The 20889-nt window shown below is 35.4% G+C and overlaps 1 protein-coding gene and 1 non-coding gene across 2 annotated transcripts; both read right to left on the bottom strand.

Moving 5' to 3' along the window:
* Positions 1–799: 799 nt before the first annotated feature.
* Positions 800–7772, bottom strand: LOC120268631 (zinc finger MYM-type protein 1-like). The gene is made up of 5 exons (XM_039275946.1): positions 7431–7772; positions 6885–7093; positions 3652–5500; positions 3065–3558; positions 800–1064 (listed from the first exon to the last, which is right to left on the bottom strand). The coding sequence occupies exons 1-5, from the start codon at positions 7770–7772 to the stop codon at positions 800–802; spliced, it is 3159 nt and encodes a 1052-aa protein (XP_039131880.1).
* A 755-nt stretch (positions 7773–8527) lies between these two features.
* Positions 8528–8634, bottom strand: LOC120269852. Its single transcript, XR_005539483.1, has one exon. It is a non-coding gene; the product is annotated as a small nucleolar RNA R71 (small nucleolar RNA).
* Between the last annotated feature and the right edge of the window lie 12255 nt (positions 8635–20889).

Genomic DNA, 20889 nt, shown 5'->3' with positions numbered 1-20889 from the left:
AGCATCAGAGCTACAAGACATCTACATGGAAAGGTACCATATTGAACCACAACACATGATGCAACTGGACAGCTAGTATGGAGTACATTGAGACATGGCGACAACTTATGATGATGCTCAAGCAGATCTTTAACATTGTGCAACCATTGAGCAAAGGAACCATGGGAGGTGATCCCACATGCGTTAGTTGGAGTAAAGTTGCGAGGTGTGTGAGCAACTGTCCTGCTGTCATGATTAGTTTTGTTGTAATAGAGTGGTGTGTTTTCCTTGTGAGGTGTGTGCGCAACTATCCTATTATCTTATCTTAATTTATCATAATTTTAAAGTTGATATTGGAGTAGAGTGGTTTGTTGATGTTAAATTTAAGCTTTTATCAAGAGATTGATTGCATTAACAGTGAGATGTTGGGGAGCCAAATTTAACAGGTGTTTTTTTTTTCCCATAAACTAAGTTTTATATTTATTTTTGAATAAACTAAAATGTTTAGCTTAGTATCATCAAAGAACTGGTTTAAAATTTGGTATTAATTTTTTTTGTATATAATTGTGATAATATTTATATGTTAGAATTATAATGAATTAATTATAGAATTATAATACTCTCAGATTTCTTTTAAAAATTAAAAATTAAGGAATAAATATATATTTATTGAAGAATAAATAAATTATTATTATATATTTATAATAATAATAATAATAATAATAATAATAATAATAATAAATCTACAATAATAGCAATTTTAATATAAGTCTTTTCAATTTTTATGGGAAAACCCCTAGATCTAGTTCTCCCAACCCACTCAAAATTTCCCACTATCTTTACTGGCTGCATAATCCCAACCCACATTTCTCATTTTCTTCAGCAACCTTGTCCTCGAGCCGGAGTCTTCCAACAAGCTTGTATTCGCGCCAGAGTCTTCTTCAGCAATCTTGTCCTTGCACCTAGGGCCACTTTGCACACCTTGTCCTCTAGGACCTTTCCCTTTCCAGTGAGTCGCTGGCCCCCTCACCAACTTCTCTGAGCTCTGTGTCCTCAACTTGAATAACAACCTCATCACTTTTTCTCTTCATGAAAATGGAAAAATTCCATACAAATTCACAAAAAGAATTGAAGAAATCTCTGACTTGGAACACACACAATAGATCTAGATCGATTTTGAGGTATAGTAGTGTTCTATGCGGGTTGAGTGCATCAGAGCTGAAATTTGGGAAATTTAATTATTTATATAGTGTCAATCTTATGATTTTGGAGGAATTGGGAAGTTGGGATGGGTTTTGTGGATTTCAGGTCTCTATTGATCTTGTAATTTTGAAAAGTTATATTAATAACCATTTCATATGAACAATAACAACCTACAAGTGAAGGAAATGGGAAGAAGCAACACAAATGATGAATCCTAATAGCTCTTTTCCCTTTTGATTTTTACTTGTAGAAAGAACAAATTCTTTATTGATGCACATGATAATCTTTGGTAGATTTTGTTAGCATGTTAGAAGATATGTACTAAGGCTGGATTAATTTGGCAAACTGCGTTAGTAGTTATGTCCCAAAAGATTCTTATAAAGGTGAAAAGTTGGATTTTAGCATTATCCTGATTTACTGCATTTTGGCATCCACAATACACGTACAATCTTAATTTAAAACCATTCAAGCAACAGAATCAGTTATCACTACTTTTATAACATAAACCTTCAGAAGCATTTCTTCTTTGTGTTGTCAAAACGATTCATTAGTCAGTTTTTTTTCCTTCTATTACGATTCCTTATAATGTTAATAAATGGATAAAAATATATGAGCTCTATTTCCTACTGTGCTTTTAGTTTGTATTGCATTTTTGCTTCTCCGATGAAATCTTTTAATTATATACAGTGAGTTTGTGAAACATCATACCACCATTTCCTCTCAAACACTGCAATTTTATTCTTGCTAGTATTTGTATTTGTGGTTCAATTTTTTGTATTAATATTCTTGAATTCTTAGCAGATTTCTTAATTGTTTGATATGCTTGCAGGAGTTTCGGTAAATTGATTTTGCTCCCATATAAAAATTGGGATAATAAAAGATATTTTGGAACTGATAACCTGAAGAGAAAGGTATTGCAAAAGGGATATGTTTGCAGGTATTGAACACAAAACCATTGTTCCTTGATTCATTCAAAGATTGTGATCAATTTTTTCTTTGATATTTCATATCAATAAGTTTACTAGACAAGCTCAAACTCAAAGCTCTATATTCCATGGAGATTTTCAAGTTCATGAGGTATCTATTTCAAATTGTTAGTTTAATCTTTGCAATGTTATCAAGCTTTCTCATAATGTTGCATGTTTTTTTCTAAAAAATTAGAATCTCTTCCATCCCAGCCTCCTAGCTTTGCCATGAGAAGAAACCAATCAGATCCTTAGCCTAAGTTACAATCAATCCCTATTCCGAAACCTAGCTATGTCTAATCTCTAAGAACATGCATAAATCTATCATGGCATGGGTGTCATCAATATGGGGGCATATCCTCCTCATCCACATCAACATGTAATAATCAATTAATAACATGCAATGATTATGAAAACTAGAAAATTTATATTAATCAATCAAGATTCATAAATAATAACCGAGGGAGCTAGGCATACAATTCCCCTCGAATTAGATTCTTATGGATCATACAAAACAAAGTATCAAAGCACAAGACCAAATAAAGAATAAATAAGCATTTAACGTATTCCTAGACTAACTCCCTCAAATAATTCTTTGAAGATGGGGATTAGAGGATCCCAGGATTATCTGATGCAGTGGCGGACCCAGGAATTTGATCCAGCCCTGGCTTAAATAAAAGCTAATGCTCGACATTAATTATAAAATACAATGACAAATTTAAAGGACAATACAAACTAAGTTGATATTCAATATTAATAATAAATATACTGACAAAGTTCAAAGAGAATACATAGCAACTGAAATAAAAATGAAAATTACAAATACAAACTACGAGCCAATGCTTGAGCTAGCCTTGTTATTGCTACGATCAAGAGGTGCCAATTGAATCCTACGAGTTCGCATATTTTGAAAATACTGTAAAACATCTTCATTATCAATTTCATTAAATATGTCTTTCTCAATATAGCAAACCAAGCTATCAGTCAAGAAATCATCCTCCATTTTGTTACGCAAATCGGTCTTGATGATATTCATTGCTGAAAAAACTCTTTCAACGGAAGCAGTGGAAACGGGTAAGACCAACGCCAACTCAATCAACTGATAAACTAGAGGATATCTGACATGTTTTTCTGTTTCCACCAACTTCATAGCAAGTTCTCCAATGCTTCCTAGTGAAGAAAAATCAACATTTTTTCTCATGTCACATATGTACATCTCTAACTGATCTACCAATGCCATTCGATCAATTTCTGAGAAATCTTTAGGATAAAGCTCAGCAATACGAACTAATTTAACAGAATCAAATCTTGAAAATGATTGTTTTGGATCAAGGCAACTTATGCAAGAAAGCAATTCAATAGTAGATTCTGAAAAACGACTATTCATATCTTGCATAATCATATCAAGAACCTGACATAAAAAATAAATAAAGCAAACATTAATCAATAAAAATGTAAAGTTTAATAACAAAATAAAAGTGAAAGTGATATGAAAAATACTAACCGAGTAAAAAACATCAACGCGATAGTAGTGCAAATATGTAGTAGTTTGTTTCTCACGTCTTGGACGACCTCGGACCAACATAGTATCTTCCATATTATTTGGCATCTCAATATCACTTTTAACACAAAACTCTGAAACATCAGCCAACAATTCATCCCATCCATCATCTCTCAATGATTGTAACTTAAGCTTGGCACATTCAACCATGTCTAAAGCATTCACTATATTTTGATTTTTCTCTTGCAATGCTTGTGACAAGCCATTTGTTATACCCAACACTTTTTTCATAAAAAATAATATGAACACAAATTCAAGTCTTTCCATACGATCAATCAAACCCAAAGCTACACCTTGTTGGTCAGGGCTAGTTCCATCATCATGAATATTTCCAACAACATCCGTTACAGCTTGCCACATCATTATAAGACGAAGTATTGTATAATAATGAGATCCCCAACATGTGTCCCCGGGTCTTGCAAGGCTTGTCTCTTGATTGAGGCCTCTGCTAGTAGAAATTGCACCTTTCTCTATATGTGTAACTATATTTTCATGTTGTCTTTGTCGAAGTTCATCTTTCCTTTTACATGATGCTCCAACCAAATTGACAATCTTAATCACATAACTAAAGAAGTCGTTGATAATAGGCATTTTTTTCGCAAGACCAACGACAACTAATTGAAGTTTATGCGCAAAGCAATGAACATACATTGCATATGGATTATCCTTCAATATGAGTGACTTTAGGCCATTAAATTCTCCTCGCATATTAGAAGCTCCATCATAACCTTGACCTCGTAACCTTGATAAGGACAATCCATATTTTGCAAATAAATTATCAATAGTCTCTTTCAAAGTCTTGGATGAAGTGTTTGTCACATGCTCTATACAAAGAAATCTCTCAATCACTTGTCCACGAGAATTAACATATCTCAAAACAATAGCCATTTGTTCCTTCACTGAAATGTCTCTAGCTTCATCAACCATAAGTGAGAAAATCCGATCACCAATGTCTTCAATAATGAGCGATCTCACTTTTTCAGCACAAGAATGCACCAAGTCCTTTTGAATTTTTGGAGCAGTCATTTGGTTATTCCCGGGAGCATTTTCTTTCAATGTCTTGGCAATCTTATCAACACGTGCACCATACCAATAGAGTAACTCCAAAAAGTTACCATTGTTCTTGGAACTTGAAGATTCATCGTGCCCCCGAAAAGCTAAACCTTGTCTTAACAAAAATCGCACAACATCTAGAACCGCTGTCAATCTAACTCGATAAGCAATTTCCATTTCTGAACTATGTTGCGAGATCTTTTGTGTGACACTTTGTCGTGGGTTCTTGAACAATTCCAATTTATCAGCTGAAAAATTATGAATGCTAGCAACATTTCCTTCATGATCTCTGAAAGTAGAAATTGCATTCTTCCAATTATTATACCCCGTTTTGGAAAACACATCCCTCCCGCTTTGCAATCCATAAGTTGTTAGTTTAAATAAATAACACCACAAGCAAAATGCAGAATCCTTCTCCACACTATATTCTAGCCATGGAAAAGAATCAAACCATGAAGGATTGAAACACCTATTTTGATTTCCATATTTCTTCTTAGGAAAGTTGTGAGTCTTTGGTTGACAAGGACCTTTTGCTACATAAGATCGTCTCACCTCATCTCTAATGTTGGCATCATATTTCTCAATTGGCATTCGAAGCCCGGGATCCACGATTAGGTTATTTTGATCAAACTCAACTCTTGCTCGTTTCGGACTTGAAGATGTAGTCGCGTTATTATCTTTAACACTCGACTCGGTGCTTTTTGGTCTTTTAGTCAAAAACTTGTCCATTTTAAATAACCTACACCATACAAAATCTCAATACATTAACAATTTTGAAAATCAATAATCTCAACAAACTCGAGTTAGTAGATGAATAAACTAACTAGTTGCTTCAATGGAACATATGCAACATTAGTTAAAAGTAAAACAATATAAATTATATAATTAAAAAAATTAAAAAAAATATTAGAATAGCCATTATGTTTCAATTTAAAAAATATATAATTAAAAAATAAAAAAACAGAATACTTGTTTCCATTAAATTATACATGCAGTAATTAAAAAAAAACAAAAAATCATGGCCTTAGATTTACATCAAGCAAAATATTTCAATATTGGTAAAAAAAATAAAAAAATAAAAAAACAGAACAAACAATAAAAATAAATAAATTCTCCCATAGTTATAGGCTTATAGGCTTATAGCTTATAGCTATAGGGCATAGAAAGCATAGAATCAAAGTAGACCCATTTAACTAAAAAATAATGCCAAAAAATGCAAAAAAAATCATAGTATCATGTCATGCCTAACTCTATTGGTAATGGTATAATGGTATCCATAATCCAATTTTTATGATTAAATACAGGGTCAAGAAGAATTATCTTTAAGTATAGTAACTTAATTCGGTTATTACATTAAGATTAACCTTAATACCTTTTAAAGAACATGCACTAAGAAAGCATAGAGGTTAAACCAATGGTGAATGGTTGATACACATGTGTATATATATAATATATTAGAAGAAAGATAGGCACAAAAGAAAGTTAATGGGTGCACTATTTCAAGGATTTTTTATAATGGATGTTCTCTGGCAACTATGCTGGTCACTTCCTAAGCACTCTCTATCTCACCCTATATATATTAATGTATTTCTTTGGCAGTTAGCACATAGATGAAACATGAAAGACCCACTTAATTTTGCATCTAATTAATCAGTCATTCTCAACTTGTCTCCAAGCTGCCAAGCATCAAACATGACGGTCCCACTTATTCTATTTCATCATTTTAATCCATTCCTTCCAAGTTCCGAGAAGCTTTAAAAATTAAGTTGCATGAATGAGAATCATGTGATCATACAATTCATACCACAAGATAAGTAATTAATTTATGTAAGCAAGCATGAAGATGAAGCATTCAAATTCACATCCACATCAGGAAAGACAGGAAAGGAAAGCATGTCGGGTCATCACTCATCAGTCATGGACCCATGGTTACTTTTCTTATTTTCCAAATTGCAACAGCAGCTTGAAAGTTGAAACTGCAAGGATAATTAAAGAGAATGAAAACACTGGTCTGCTAGTCTTCTACAAGCTTTGCTGCTCAGGAATTATCACAAATACAAGCAAGTGAGCAACTAGAGAAGGCTGAGAGAAATAGAGAAAAAAAGCATCAACTGAAAACATACTTATGTGTCTCTGCTTTGGTGTAGTGGCCTTGTGATTGAGAAGAAATTGTGACTTTGTGATTAAGAAGAAACTGTGAGGCTGTGACGGTGACTTTGGCGGCCAGTAGCAGAAGAACGAAATTGGTGGTGGCCCTGGCCCCTGGCAGAAGGTAGGAGGTAAATTTGGGGAAAATGTTAGGGATTTTAATTTTGGGGGAAGTTAATGGCTTCTGAATTTGAGAAAAATTAGAAAAACAATTTATTTAAGTGAAACGATGCAAGTAAATACGCATTTCTCCTTGAGTGAGAAACGATTTAATTTTTTTAAATTACAACTTCTTCATGGTCCTCATAGGTCATGGCTTCTTCTTCTTAACTCTTAAGCAGTCAACCGCATCCGACATTCTCAACACTCAGTGACTCAGCGTCAGGCCGACAAGCGGCGATCAAACCATGGCCTCTTTGCCCTCTCCTCCAAACCTTCATGGCTGCGCCTGCGCCCAATGACAGTTGGACTTGGACAATCGACAGCTTGGGCTGCGTCCCAACTTCAACCCAAGCTTAAACTTTATCAAACTGCCCGAACAGAGATATTTCAAAGTTTTTCGGCCAGCCAGCCCGGGCTTCAGCCCGGGCTGCCGACCATGTAGGTCCGCCACTGATCTGATGACGTATATCACTCACGACCCTCTGATGATGATCTTTGAAGATGCCTATCACGCTCAATCTTCTCTGATGATGCTCATTGACATACTCTTTAGAAATCCACCAGAATACATTGGAATATGGAAGAAACACTTTCTCCCGCCGCTCAGATCTCCAAAAATCCTGCAGCCTTAGGTTTCTCGGCAAAAGAGTCTCCCCGAATTTAGAGAATATCAGGGTATTTATAGTAATCGGCTCCACCATGGTCTCACCACGGGCGTTGTGATGCCCGTTGTGAGTAAGTTATTGCTTGGGCTCCAAGTCGCATCATTGCACTATCTTTAGTCGTTATGCATCTTGACAACGACAATTATGGACTTCACAATGGCCGTCGTAAGGCCATTATAGCTTCTATGTTGCTACCAGTGAGCTCATATTGCCACGACTTATCATGATAGTGGTGAGTGTAGACAATAGGCATCGTGTGTTGCCATAATGGTTGTTATAAATTGTGGTGCAGCCTTGATTCAATAACTTGCTTCATTTTGCTTCAAAACATCCTCAAATTCTCTTCTTTCTTCCTAAAGTAGAAATAAAGGTCATTGTGAACAAAAGAATGAAATTTTTTCCTAATGAGATGATAAACAAGTATAATTTCATGCTAGATGTAGTGTAATTGATATAAAAAATATGATCAGTTTAGCACTTATCAATCCACTAGTTACAGCAAACAACTTTGAGCTTAAACTTGTGTTTGTACATATGGTTTAGAATTTAGTATAGTTCCATGGATTACCAGGCAAGGATCCTAACAGTTACATTGGGGGATTCCTCGAAGTATGTGACATGCTTAAGATCAACAACGTTTCTGATGACGCCACCAAAGTCAACTTATTCCCGTTTTTACTAAAATAAAGAGCTAAACAGTGGTTTCAAGCTCTTCCTCGAGCATGTACATGACTTGGGAACAACTTGTCAGAGCGTTCTTCACTTGTTATTTCCCTTTAAGAAAAATGACCAAGTTCCGTCAAGAAATTACAGTTTATGCACAGTTGGATACTAAATCATTATTTAAAGCATGGGAGAGATTTAAAGATTTTCTAAGGAAATACCCGCATCATAACTTCCCTGAGCAAATGGAAGCTCAGATTTTCCACCAACGCCTCAATCAGAGTACCCGATAGCTTATTGATTTGGCAGCGGAAGGATCGCTTGCCAGTAACACATCGAAGCAGCCAAGCAGTTGATTGAGGAAATAGCCATGAACAATTATCGATGGAATTTGAGAGGTAAATCAGTAGTAAAGCTAGCTGGGATGATTAAAGTTAGTGAAGTCACATCACTAGCAGCCTAGGTGGAAGCCTTGAGCCGAAAGATTAACAATTTGTCTACTCAAAAATTAGCTAAAATCATGCCGTATGACATGTGTGGGGAAGGACATGCCTTGACATATTGCTTCATTGTCACAGTGGTGCACGGATCCACCGAACAGGTAGATTTTGTTGGTAGTGCCTCCCAACAACAAGGAAATCCCTACTGTGGCACATATAACCCAAGATGGCGGAATCACCCCAATTTCTCTTTGGAAAATCAAGTATAGCAGCAGAAGCCCCTGCCAGGATTTTCTCCTCACCAACAAAATAGAAGTGTCAATGAGAAACTAGCAGGCTTCTCTTTAGAATTTAGAGAACCAAGTGGGGCATATTGCCAAAATATTGTCCGAACGGCCTCAAAGAAGCTTACAGAGTAACATTAAAGCCAATCCCTATGATCATTTCAAGGGAATTACTCTTCAATGTGGTAAAGAAGTGGGAGCGGGTAGTGAAAAGGTGATGGAGAAGGAAAAGGAGCCAGAAATTAAGGTTATTGAGAGTCCGGCATGGGAAAGTGACCTTACTCCAATTGTTGAGAAGAGAACACCGCCACTAGTGAAAGAGTATGTTACCCACCTCCCTTACCCATCAAGATTGAAGAATGATTATACAGATGAATAATTGAAGAGATTTCTGGATTTGTTGAAGCAATTACACATCAATGTACCATTTGTTGAAGTCTTGTCTCAAATGCCAAAGTAAGCAAAGTTTCTCAAGGACCTACTAACAAACAAGTAGAAGTTTGAAGAAGCATCAATGGTACTTCAAAACGGACTACCAAGGAAACTGATAGATCTATGGAGTTTTCTTATCCCTTGTAACATTGGTAAATTAGTTAATGAAAAAGCCCTAGCGGATCTAATACTAGTATTAATGTGATGCCTTACACCATGTTTAAGAGGCTTGGACTTTGTGACCTTAAACCAAAAAGGATGACATTACAACTAGCGGACCGCTCTATTAGACATCCTAAGGGAATCATAGAAGATGTTTTGGTTAAGGTTGACTAATTTATTTTCCTAATAGATTTTATGATTCTAGATGTAGATGAGGATTTTGAAGTGCCCCTCATTCTTGGTAGGTCATTCCTAGCCATCTCCTAAGCCCTTATTGATGTTAGCAATGGTAGAATGATACTTAGGCTTGGGGATGACGAAGTCATGTTTATTTTATCTGATGTAATGTAATATCTTTCTACTTTTGATGATACTTGCTATTTCCTTGATAAGACTGATTCGATTGTTGATGAATGTGTGTAGGAAATCTTGCACAAGGAGCCTTTTCATGAGTCATTGGACAACCCTCATATTGGAGAGGCCACCTCTTTGCTTACACCAACCATGACTAAGGAAAACACGAGCAAAAAGCATGGGCGAGAGATCACTTCCCCAAAGAAAGGTAAGAGAAAACTTTCGCCCAAGGAGGTAGCTCCTGAATCGGTCAAGTTCTTTAGTAAGTTCTCTATTTTCTCCGACCTTGCACTTGGGCATTATTTCGGAGACATTTATTTTGGTCATGAGGAGGGTTTTTACTTTGAGTCTCCATGACATGCACGGTTCAGGTATGTCAAGCTCGTGACGTTAAACAAACGTTTTTTGGGAGGCACCCCAAGTAAAAAAAAAAATTTATTTTGTTGAGTTTGAGTATTTAGTAGTAGTTTTGTTTGAGTTTGCAATGAATTGCTCTGCTTGTCATGAATTTTCAGGTGTTTGTGATCCTGGGCACTCATTATTTGCTTCTCAGGTCTTATATGTATTTGGGCTTAACTGTAGAAAATAGGAAAAACTCAACTCAATTTTCTAGAACTCTTGCAGACTACTTATGCCCATAAGCAAGGCCGTAAGCCTCAATAGAGAGCTTTACAAGCATCTTACACTCATAAGCCACCCTGCAAGGAGAATTCAGAGAATTTTACAAGCGCACTTACGGTCTGTAAGTTCTGGTGAGCACAGTTCAGAGGTTCCTTATGGGTGGCTTACGCCCATAAGCGAGACCATAAGGTTCATCCAGAGCACCTTACTGGTATACCTGAAATCCTTACGGCCGGTAACCTTCTCGGGACTACGGCCTAGGTTCTCTATGGGCACCTTATTCCCGTTAGCCAGACCGTAAGAGCAAGATAGAGAACCTTATGGACTACAATGCTAAGTCACTTACAGTCGTAAATTTGGTTGTAAAGGAGGTGTACCCTCGAGGCACGCCTTACGGCTGTAAGTCCCCTATATTTGTTCATTCAGTGAGACTTACGGTCGTGACATACACCCGTAAGATGCCCGTAAGCACCTAGAGTTTTAGCCTTGTCGGCGACCTTTGATCTTCATTCCCAATTTGTTTTTTGTCAGGCTGAGTTCGCCAATGCCTCCTCCTCCTCCCATTTTCTTTTCCCTTATCTTCATCTTCTATTAATAAGTATTTTTAAACAAGTTTATACTTCCCTGAAGCCTCCTACCGACTGGTTTTTCCATTTTCAACTTTGTCTCGAATGTAATCTTTGTTTTCATGATTGTTAAGTCATTGATTGAAATGTTGCATGGAAACAATTGCATGAATGTTGAGGAATGTTTGAATGATGATTTAGATGCTTAATTTGTAAATTTTTGAGCTCCATTGTTTAGGAGGGGTCCTTATGGCCTGACCCCATGGCTTACGATCATAAGGTAGCCGTAAAGGTGACTTTCCCCAAGGCTTGCGGCCGTAAGCCTTCTTATAAGAAGGCTATAAGCATTCATGTTTTATTCAAATTCATATTTTTGTATTCTAAACTTTGTATTTTTTTAATGTGGGATGGTTAGAACAAAGAAGATATAAAAAAATTGAAATTTGAAGACGAAGCCGTTTGGTCTATCCCATATGGTAAACTAGCCCGCTCTTGTATACTTGGGACTAAAGGAGGTGATCATAGGGTTGATCCAGTTGGGCAGCTGGAGCGGGCTCTTATCTTATGATGAGCAGACATATAGAGAAAGCACCCTTGCTGTTCAGTCTATGTTTAAAGTGGATAGAGGCTTCATAGGATTTGACAGAGTCGGCTCTATATGATTTTAGCTATTCGAGGAATAGCTATGGCTCTCTTTCACGGAGTTTTCTATACTATCGGGGCTATATGACAAGGACTTTACTAGCACCCCGCAGTATGAGCAGTTGATAATCACCTTTTCTTCTGGCGTTACCGCTAAGGGAGTTTGGCAACACTTGATACAAGGGTGGAGTTACAAGCTAGGTCTCACAAAAGCTTCTTTCCTCACTCACCCAGCTCATAGGTACGTATACGCTATCATGACCCACTCTTTTTTAGGTAGGGCTGATAGTACTAGAGTGATGGGGCGACAGGAGCTCCTCTTTCCATACAGCTTGATGGAGCGTCACCCCATCCACATTTGCTATGTGTTGGCAGACTTCATCGCACACTAGGGCAGTACGTATCGCTTGGTACGATCTTTGCAGCCTGTACATCAAACAACTCATTCGGGTTATGGGCCTGATTAATCGACTCCAGGGAGAAGAGGTGGTTACCAGCACATCTTTTCTCGGCCTTAATACCTTACGGCTGCTTGGGATGATGATGCGTCATAGTGCCCATTTCATCCTTACCTTAACCACAGAACAACTATTAGCGGGGGTAAGGATGAGGATGATGAGTCAAATGACAAGTCTAGCAATGAGTCATCCCTGCCATCAGCCATTAAGCCAACTGGGCCGACAGCAGTAGTGACTCACCCTCGACAATAATTAGAGATCCAGGCGTTGAGGATTGTCGTGCTTCAGCTACGGGAGGGCCAGTAGACCATCATTGCTTCCTAAGCACGGATCAAGGGCGATCTTGGGCATACCTTGGAGTTGCTTTCCAGACCAGTCCCTCCTCTAGTTCTAGCTCCCGTTCCTACTACATCAACTCCTCTATCATCACCTCATCCACCAAATGATTCAGCTCCATCTAATGCCGTCGATCATAAATTGTTATTTTATTTTGTATTTTTTTCAGACTTTGTATTCATCATTTGTGGCAAGGGTTGGCCCTACCTAGTTTGTACTTATTTTGCTACTTTTAGTGGATTTTATTTTTTGTTTTTGTTATTTTACTTTGTTGAGCTTTAATGTTCTTCCTGTATAGCTCGCAGGACTTATTTGCAACACCCAACATCCTCAATTATAAAGGGGATACTCACTTGGTCATTTCTTGACCTTGAGTGACCCCCAAATTGCTAGGGCACAACAAAGGACATACTAGGTTGGTTCCAACCTTCAATGACTTCATCTGTGTGAACTAGGGAAGTAATCGCATTCCACTCCCCTCTTATTATTGTTTACATTGCCTTGCATGCTTATCTTTTACACATATTGTGGATAATGTATGAATTAAGTGTGGGGAAGTGGTTTAAGTTTCATTGTTAACTCTCTTACATACCAAGTTTAACTTATGATAGTGCATTTGAAATGTAGAAGAGTTTCGTAGTATTAGGATAGACACTTGCGAGTTTGTTCTATTTTGAGTTTTATATTTTTTTTTAGTGTGCATTCTATTCTTGGTTATTCACCTAATTAGAACACACAACTTCTCTATTGTAGCAACTTAGAACGTGTTGGACTTCTTTGAGTTTTATTCATTATACTTCTTGTGGTCGATTGGAGAAAATTTTGTTTGCAAATTTGATAAAACTTGTTTCAAAAGAAAAAATAAAGTTGAGAAACGGAAAGAGCTACCCCTATTAGAAGTGTGAATCTACTCTCAAGAAAGAGCTACCTCTTTAGGTGAGTGAAAGCTACTGTATTTATAGTAAAAGATGTGGAAAAAGCTACCTTTTAGTGTGAAAGCTGCTTGTTAAACATTTACGGGAAATGGCTACCTTGGGAGATGTGTGAAGCTATCATCTTGTGCATAAGAAGATTTTTGCCTAATTGTTTGCTTTTGGAAGTCCTCTAGATTGAAAGAAGTGAAGTAGAGAATTGAAACACACACAATGATAATCTTGAATAAAGTGTTCACTATTTTTGGGACTTGAAGTTTTTATCATTCTTGTATTGTGGAAACCCCAGTTACTTGTGGAACTCCTAAATTCTTGAACACCCGAGGTCTTGCACTTTCTCCACTTGGTTTGTAATAATCTATTTTGCTTGAGGGCAAGCAAAAGCTTAAGTGTGGGGGAATTTGAGGAGTGTAATACCAATTTGCACACTCAATTGGCATGTATTAGAACCATATTATGAAATTTGATGCTAAATATAGTGTGGTGTGCATTGGTGTGCATTAACAGGCTTAGGACAGTGCTTAAAGACAAGAGAGAGTAAAAAAAAGCTTTTTATACCTTAAACGATGAAATTTGAGCTCTCTTGTAGGAATGGGGGTGGGGCGGGGCGGGGATTCCCCGGTTAAAATTCCCCACGGGGGAAAAATCCTCCCCCGCTCACTCCCCAGAGGGGATCCCCGCCCCGCCCAAAACATTAATATAAAATTTTTTTATAAATAACTATAATATTTCTAATGCATTTATGTTACACATGCTAAAGATGCTATATACAATTAAAAATAAAAAATATAATGTATGATGAAAAAATCTAGACAAATGGATATTTGAATAAAAAAATATAATGCTTATATGTAGCAACACATGGATATTTGAATAAAAAAAATCTAGACAAATTACAATTACCTAATTATCCAATTCATTTAAATTAAATAAATAATTAGTTTTTATGAATATTAGAAATTTGAAAATTAGAAGTTTGAATTTTAATTTTGTAGATATATTATATAATAATTTTATTAAAATAATTTAATATTTTATTAAATAAATATGTTTTAATGAAATATATAAATTTAAATAGTTAATAATTTGTATGAAATAATTGTGAGTTCCATAATAATAACTAAAAATATTAACAAATAAATATTTATTGATTATATATATATATAATATTATGTTAATGTTGAAATAATATTTAATAAATATATTAAAAATATATAATATATTCTTTTGGGGAATCCCCGCGGGGCGGGGAGACCATTCCCCGCCCCCGCCCCCGCCCCGCCCCGCTAGGCGGGGAGGACTTTTTCCCCGCTCCCCGCCCCGCAGGGGGGACGTTTCGGGGAATCCCGCCCTGCCGAGGCGGGGCCCCACGGAGAACGGGGATTCCCCGCCCCACCCCCATTCCTACTCTCTTGGCATCATTAGAACAAGGACAAGGCAAACTGGATGACTTACTAGCAGCTTACGGTCCTTCTTACGACCGTAAGTCAATTCTAAAAGACCTTACGGGTATGCTTATGCCCGTAAGGGGGATTTAGAGCCAAGTTAGAGGACCTTATGGGCAAGGCTTATGCCTGTAAGGATGCCATAAGGACTATCTAGAAGAGCTTATGATCACATCATACGGCCTTAAGGGCAGTCGCAATGAGCAGAACAGTGAATCTTATAGTCCATCCCTTACGTTTGTAAGCAGAACTGCAACACAAATAGAAGACCTTATGGGTGCGGTATACGGCCGTAAGGCATCTGTTAAGGCTCGCTACCATCTTCTCTAGCTCACTTAGCCCTTATGCCTGTAAGCAGTATGTAAGCATTCAGGTATAAATAGAACTTATCAGGATTTTTAGGGCATCTTTTATTCTATTCTTCTATTCTTTGGGGGAGATTCTTGGAGGCGAGGTTGAGGAAGATAAAGGACAAATCTCCAACACCTAAGGAGTACTTTTAAGGGTGATTCAGTTCTATATTCAAGGGGATTGAAGATCGTAACCATCAAGCTCATCTTGGTGCTGTGCGTGGAAGCTTACCTAGGGTTTCATCAGTGATTCTCCATTGACGTGATTGAGAAGGGGGTTTTCATGGCTTTCATGTTTTCTTCTATTATTTGTATCTTGAATGTTTTCCCTCTATCAATCGAGGGCTAATTTGTAGATGTTTGGGCATAGTAGAACTCTAGGATTTATATCTTGGACATTGGTTGTTGGATCTTTGATGCTTAATTGATTTCTTATTTGCAATCATATCGATTTGAGTTTGATTGTGTGATTAAATGCTTGATTTCTAACAAGGCAAAAGCCCTAGCAAACATACATGATGAGAAGAAATTCCCACCTAGCATAGACTTATTGCAATTTGAGAAGATAGTGGGTACACCTCTGGTTAAGGTAACTAGGAGACTTTGTCTCCCACAATCCTTCTGAGTGGATAGATGATGATTTCAGTGCTCTTTGAAATCATGTGGAGTAAATTTTAGGAGAAATTGCATTTCTTCTCTATACTCGGATTATGGGTAATCTCTTTTTGGGGAAAAATTATCTACTTAAGATATTGTCATTAGTCCATAATAAGGTTTCATAGAGTGTTAATGTGATTGTGTGGATGTCTGTATTATTTATGTACCTATTCAGTTACACTTCACTTGAGAAATCAAGCTTTTGTATATTTATGTAAACCTTTCAGGTCAAATAAGATTGCATGTTTAAACAACCATTGTACCATGCCTCATAACCCTAGAGAGATGCTATGCCCGAACATCGCTTTCTTCCTTGATTTATCTCCTTTAATTTTCTCTTTTCTCTTGTGTTCTTTTGCCTTTATTCACACACATATCGTTTATGCTATTTTTCAGGTCTAGAGTCATTACTAGTATTCACCTACTTTCCTGTGGATCGACACTATATATTTACACACATTTTATTACACGATCGGCACGTACACTTGCGCCGTTATCAAATTACATTGGTTATTAAATATTAAAAATGATTCCAGACTGGTAGGTCCTCCTTACATCATCAACTATTAATGGGACTCATACCATATTCAAACCCTAACCTTAACCCTTGCAAAGCCAAGGCGCAAACTTAGAGGACAAAAACAAAAGTCTAGCATGAGGTTCTCAAAGGATTGCTAAGTGTCAGTGCATGCTGATTAATAGATAGCATTTTTAATAAATGATAAATATGATATTTAAAGTTGCTGATGGCCATAGAAAAGCAAAGATGACATATTGATGATTATTTGTATATTTATGATCTCCCATTAATTACATCATAACTGAAGAAGATCTCCATTGAATTTCATGCTTTTGTAATAGTAAGCCATTTCTGGAATTTCTTTTAAAGCCACTCACTCTTGTCTGATCGACATAGATAGGGACCTGGACATTGCTATGGTAAATGTATTGAAATTTGGTAATTTGATTTATAAATATAAATATATAACACAATGTAGATAGATGGTATAAATTGTATTACATTAGTTATTCCCTTTGAAGTTTGACCATGACTACAGGAAAGAAAAAGATTGTTTTTCAGTAGTGCCGTTAAGAATCAAACATACATAATGTAAAGCAAAATATCACTGTAAGACATGACTTCCTAGTGAGCATCACTGAAATCTCATGCACGGTTTACATAAAGGAATGGTCATTCCCTACAATTAGTTTGTAGTTCTCCAAGGACATTGTCCTTGCCAAGACCACAGACCAAGTCCTTCCAAATTGTCAAATTTTCCTTCTATGTTTACCTACTCAGCACAACTTTAAACGCATGTTTTTAGGGTTAGGTTCAACACTTAAAAGCATGAAGCATATGCTTCTATTCATCTTGGCTTTGATCTCTAATTTGTTTCATTTATTCTTCTTTACTTTTGTTAGGATATTGTTCTCCATTGGCTGTTTCTACATTCAATTTGTTGACTAAATAGTGTATTTTTGTGCCACAGTGTCACATATTCAATGCAAACCTCTCTTAAGATTCAAATTATTAACAACAAAAGAGAGGTATGTTTGAGTGTTGTTGTTCTCTTTTTTCCGTTGTTATGTCTACGTCAGTTGGTTAGGCCTGAAAGTCACAAGAAGTTTGATTGTTTGAAAATGAGTTTTTTATTTGAATTTTTATGGATTTTAATTCTTGATAATGTATTTTTTTTTTATAAAATTATATAGTTTACCATGGTAATCTAATCACATGTCCATAAGATTGTTTATTTTTTAATGGATGTAGAAGGAATTTGACAAAGCAATAGTAGATAAACGCACTTAAGGCGTAGATGAGAATTCTATTAATTAAGATGAATTATGGGATGAGATAGCCATCGGGAGTTGTGACAGAGTGGTAGGAAATGGTAATATTGTTAGACAGATGTCTTCATCCACTTACAAGCTATGCTTGGGATCTTCTGAATCAACCGAACAACTTTTCGACAAAGTTAAGGAATTTGAGGCAGAGCTTGCTAGGTCTCGTGCTGAGATGGTTGATTGGTTGCAAGCTATTGATGATCGGTTACAAGCTGAGTCATCTCGTCATGAATTATTTGAATCATCATTGCTTGCCGCACTTCGTGGGCAAGGTAGTGGCCTTTCTAGCATGCTTATTTTTGGCATGATTTTGGCTTGGTCGTGCCAAAAACTATAATAAAATCATGCCAAAAATGGTGTAAAAATGTACCTAAAATGGTGACAAAACAAAACCGTGCCTAAAACTGTGATAAAATTTGGTACAGTTTTACTATTCCATGACAAATTATATTTGGCATGCATGCTATACGTACGATTATGTTTCCATGCCAAAATCCGTGCCAAAATCAGTTTGTCACAGTTTTTGGCTCATTTCAGTGCCAAATCTACCATATCACATTCCCGTTTTTCTTGTAGTGATAGTTTATAAAATAATAAAATTATAAACATAGTAGATTGGGATTTTTTAAAAATATGGATATATATATATATTTAAGATTTTGATATATTAAAAATTGGGAGGAACTCAGACACCAATTTTTCTAACTGTATATTTGATTTTACTATACATTTGGAGAGACTCATTGTGGAAAGACAAGCAAATAAAAAAATAAGTAAAAGTAACTGACCACTGGGAATTGTCTAGATTTGGAGAATTTGAGATTCTAAATCTTTGATGGAAAAGAAAAGAGCATGAACAGAATCATTAATTAAAAATTAAAATTTTAAATTAAGAATATTTATTTTGAATATTGTTAATTGAGTAAAAATTTCTTCAATTTAAGATAAAAGTTATTGATGCAAAACAAAATAAATTTATCAATTAATGTTAAAAGTGCCGATGCTTACTTAATATGTTGATAAAGGAACATTGTAGTGCATGGGTATGTACAGGTTTGAAACCCAGCGCCCAGAAAACCTATCCATAGTATTATTTATTTACTATTTAAAGTCAAGATGCCATTTATAATATTATTCAGAAAGGTTTAGATGAATCTTTTATGGGAGGCGTGATACCTCTCCTCTATAAGGTTGTATAATAGAAGATTTATTAGTTTAATATAATTTCTAAAAATCTTTTAACTATGCATAAGATGGATTTTCATTGCCCTATATAGTGTCTGACCGAGTTAATAAGTTTCTAAAGAGTCAAGCCATTATAAGTGGTGCACCTCAGTATCCATATTTTCCTTGACAAACTTTTAAATGGTGGTGTTTATTACTTATTATCAAAATTAAATAAATTAATATATAAAATAAATATTAATATGCATGCATTTTTATTAAGTAAAAAAAAATCATTTAAATATTAGAATATTTGAGTTAAAGTTTAGATCCTAAAAATTCCTTAGAAGACAAAATTTAAACCGTTTATTCAAAATTAAAACCGTCAAAGTTGGGAGCTTTCAAAGGTAATGTGTTTACCCAAATTCTTAGGCGGTATTTAACAGCATGAATAAGGGTCGAAATAAGCTTTTATTCTAGAAATAGACTACAAAACCTAATACATTAAACTATTCTATTTATAGCTTTTCCGAATAAGTCACCTTATTCCTATTAATAGCTATCACGCTATGAGAGGCATATTAGGTTATTCAGGGTCTAAAGAAATAAATATAAAATTGGGGTGTTTGGATGAGGGGAACCATTATCCATTCCCATATTTGAATGATGCTTTAGGATGGTAATCATTATCCTGGGGGGTTATTATTAACCCGAACTCATCTCCCCTGATTTTGGAATAAAAAAATATTCTAGTACCAACCTATTAAACCTTGACACGTGTCCATAATCACAAGAGAGAAAAAAATATATAATTATATCACATAGGACACATGTCAGAATATAATAGACTGGAACCAGTGTATTTTCTGGTTCCAGAACCAAGGGAGATGAACTCATATAACTCCCATTAACCCCCACAAGATAATGGTTCATTCCTCCTATATTAGGGGGAATGGAGGAGGATCGAGGGTTCATGGGTGTAAATTAACCATTTTACCCCTCACTAATATATGTATTTGAGTATATATACTATAATATACTAATATATTAAATTAATATAAATAAATATATTGATATTAAAATAATTAATATTTAATTATGATAATCATATAATAATTATATTAAATAATTATTTATATTTAATATAAATATATTAATATGGAAATAATTAAGATTTAATTATAATAATCATAGAATAATTATATTAAAAAATATTTATTTCAAATATAAGCCATAAAATAATTAGTAAGTAATTTAAATAATTGAATATAATAATTAAATTTTAATTGAATATAATAATTAAATTTTATTTAAATATTTTATAAACAACATAGTTTATTTGTTTATATTAAGGATATAAAAGTAATTATATATATGTATATATATATATATATATTTTTTATTTTTTTCAATTCCCAATAAATTACTCTTCTACTTTTTCTCATTCCCAATGAATTAGCTCTCCAACCAAATATCTTTTTCATTACCATCCCCTACTTATTCCTTTCCCCATTCTTCAATACATCGTTTCCCTTCATTCCATTATGGTAATCCAAGCGCACATTCATCAAAGTCTAACGATATTGGCCCCACTGTGAAAAACGGTGTGAGATATTCAAATATCCTGAGTTCAAGCTTGTTAGACTTATGTGATGGTGTGGGTCTTAGTATGGGTACAAACTTGTAACCCATAATCTCGCATTGTTGGGTGAGGGTATATGAGTTTAATGATTAATTTTCGGTTCATACACACGGATAAACTACTATTGTCACATATCTATTAAAAAGACGAAAATAAAGCA

The sequence above is a fragment of the Dioscorea cayenensis genome, chromosome 9 (genome assembly GCF_009730915.1).
Source record: "Dioscorea cayenensis subsp. rotundata cultivar TDr96_F1 chromosome 9, TDr96_F1_v2_PseudoChromosome.rev07_lg8_w22 25.fasta, whole genome shotgun sequence".
NCBI lineage: Eukaryota > Viridiplantae > Streptophyta > Magnoliopsida > Dioscoreales > Dioscoreaceae > Dioscorea > Dioscorea cayenensis.
Note: the sequence above shows the minus strand (reverse complement) of the source record. Positions and strands in the feature narration are given on the sequence as shown.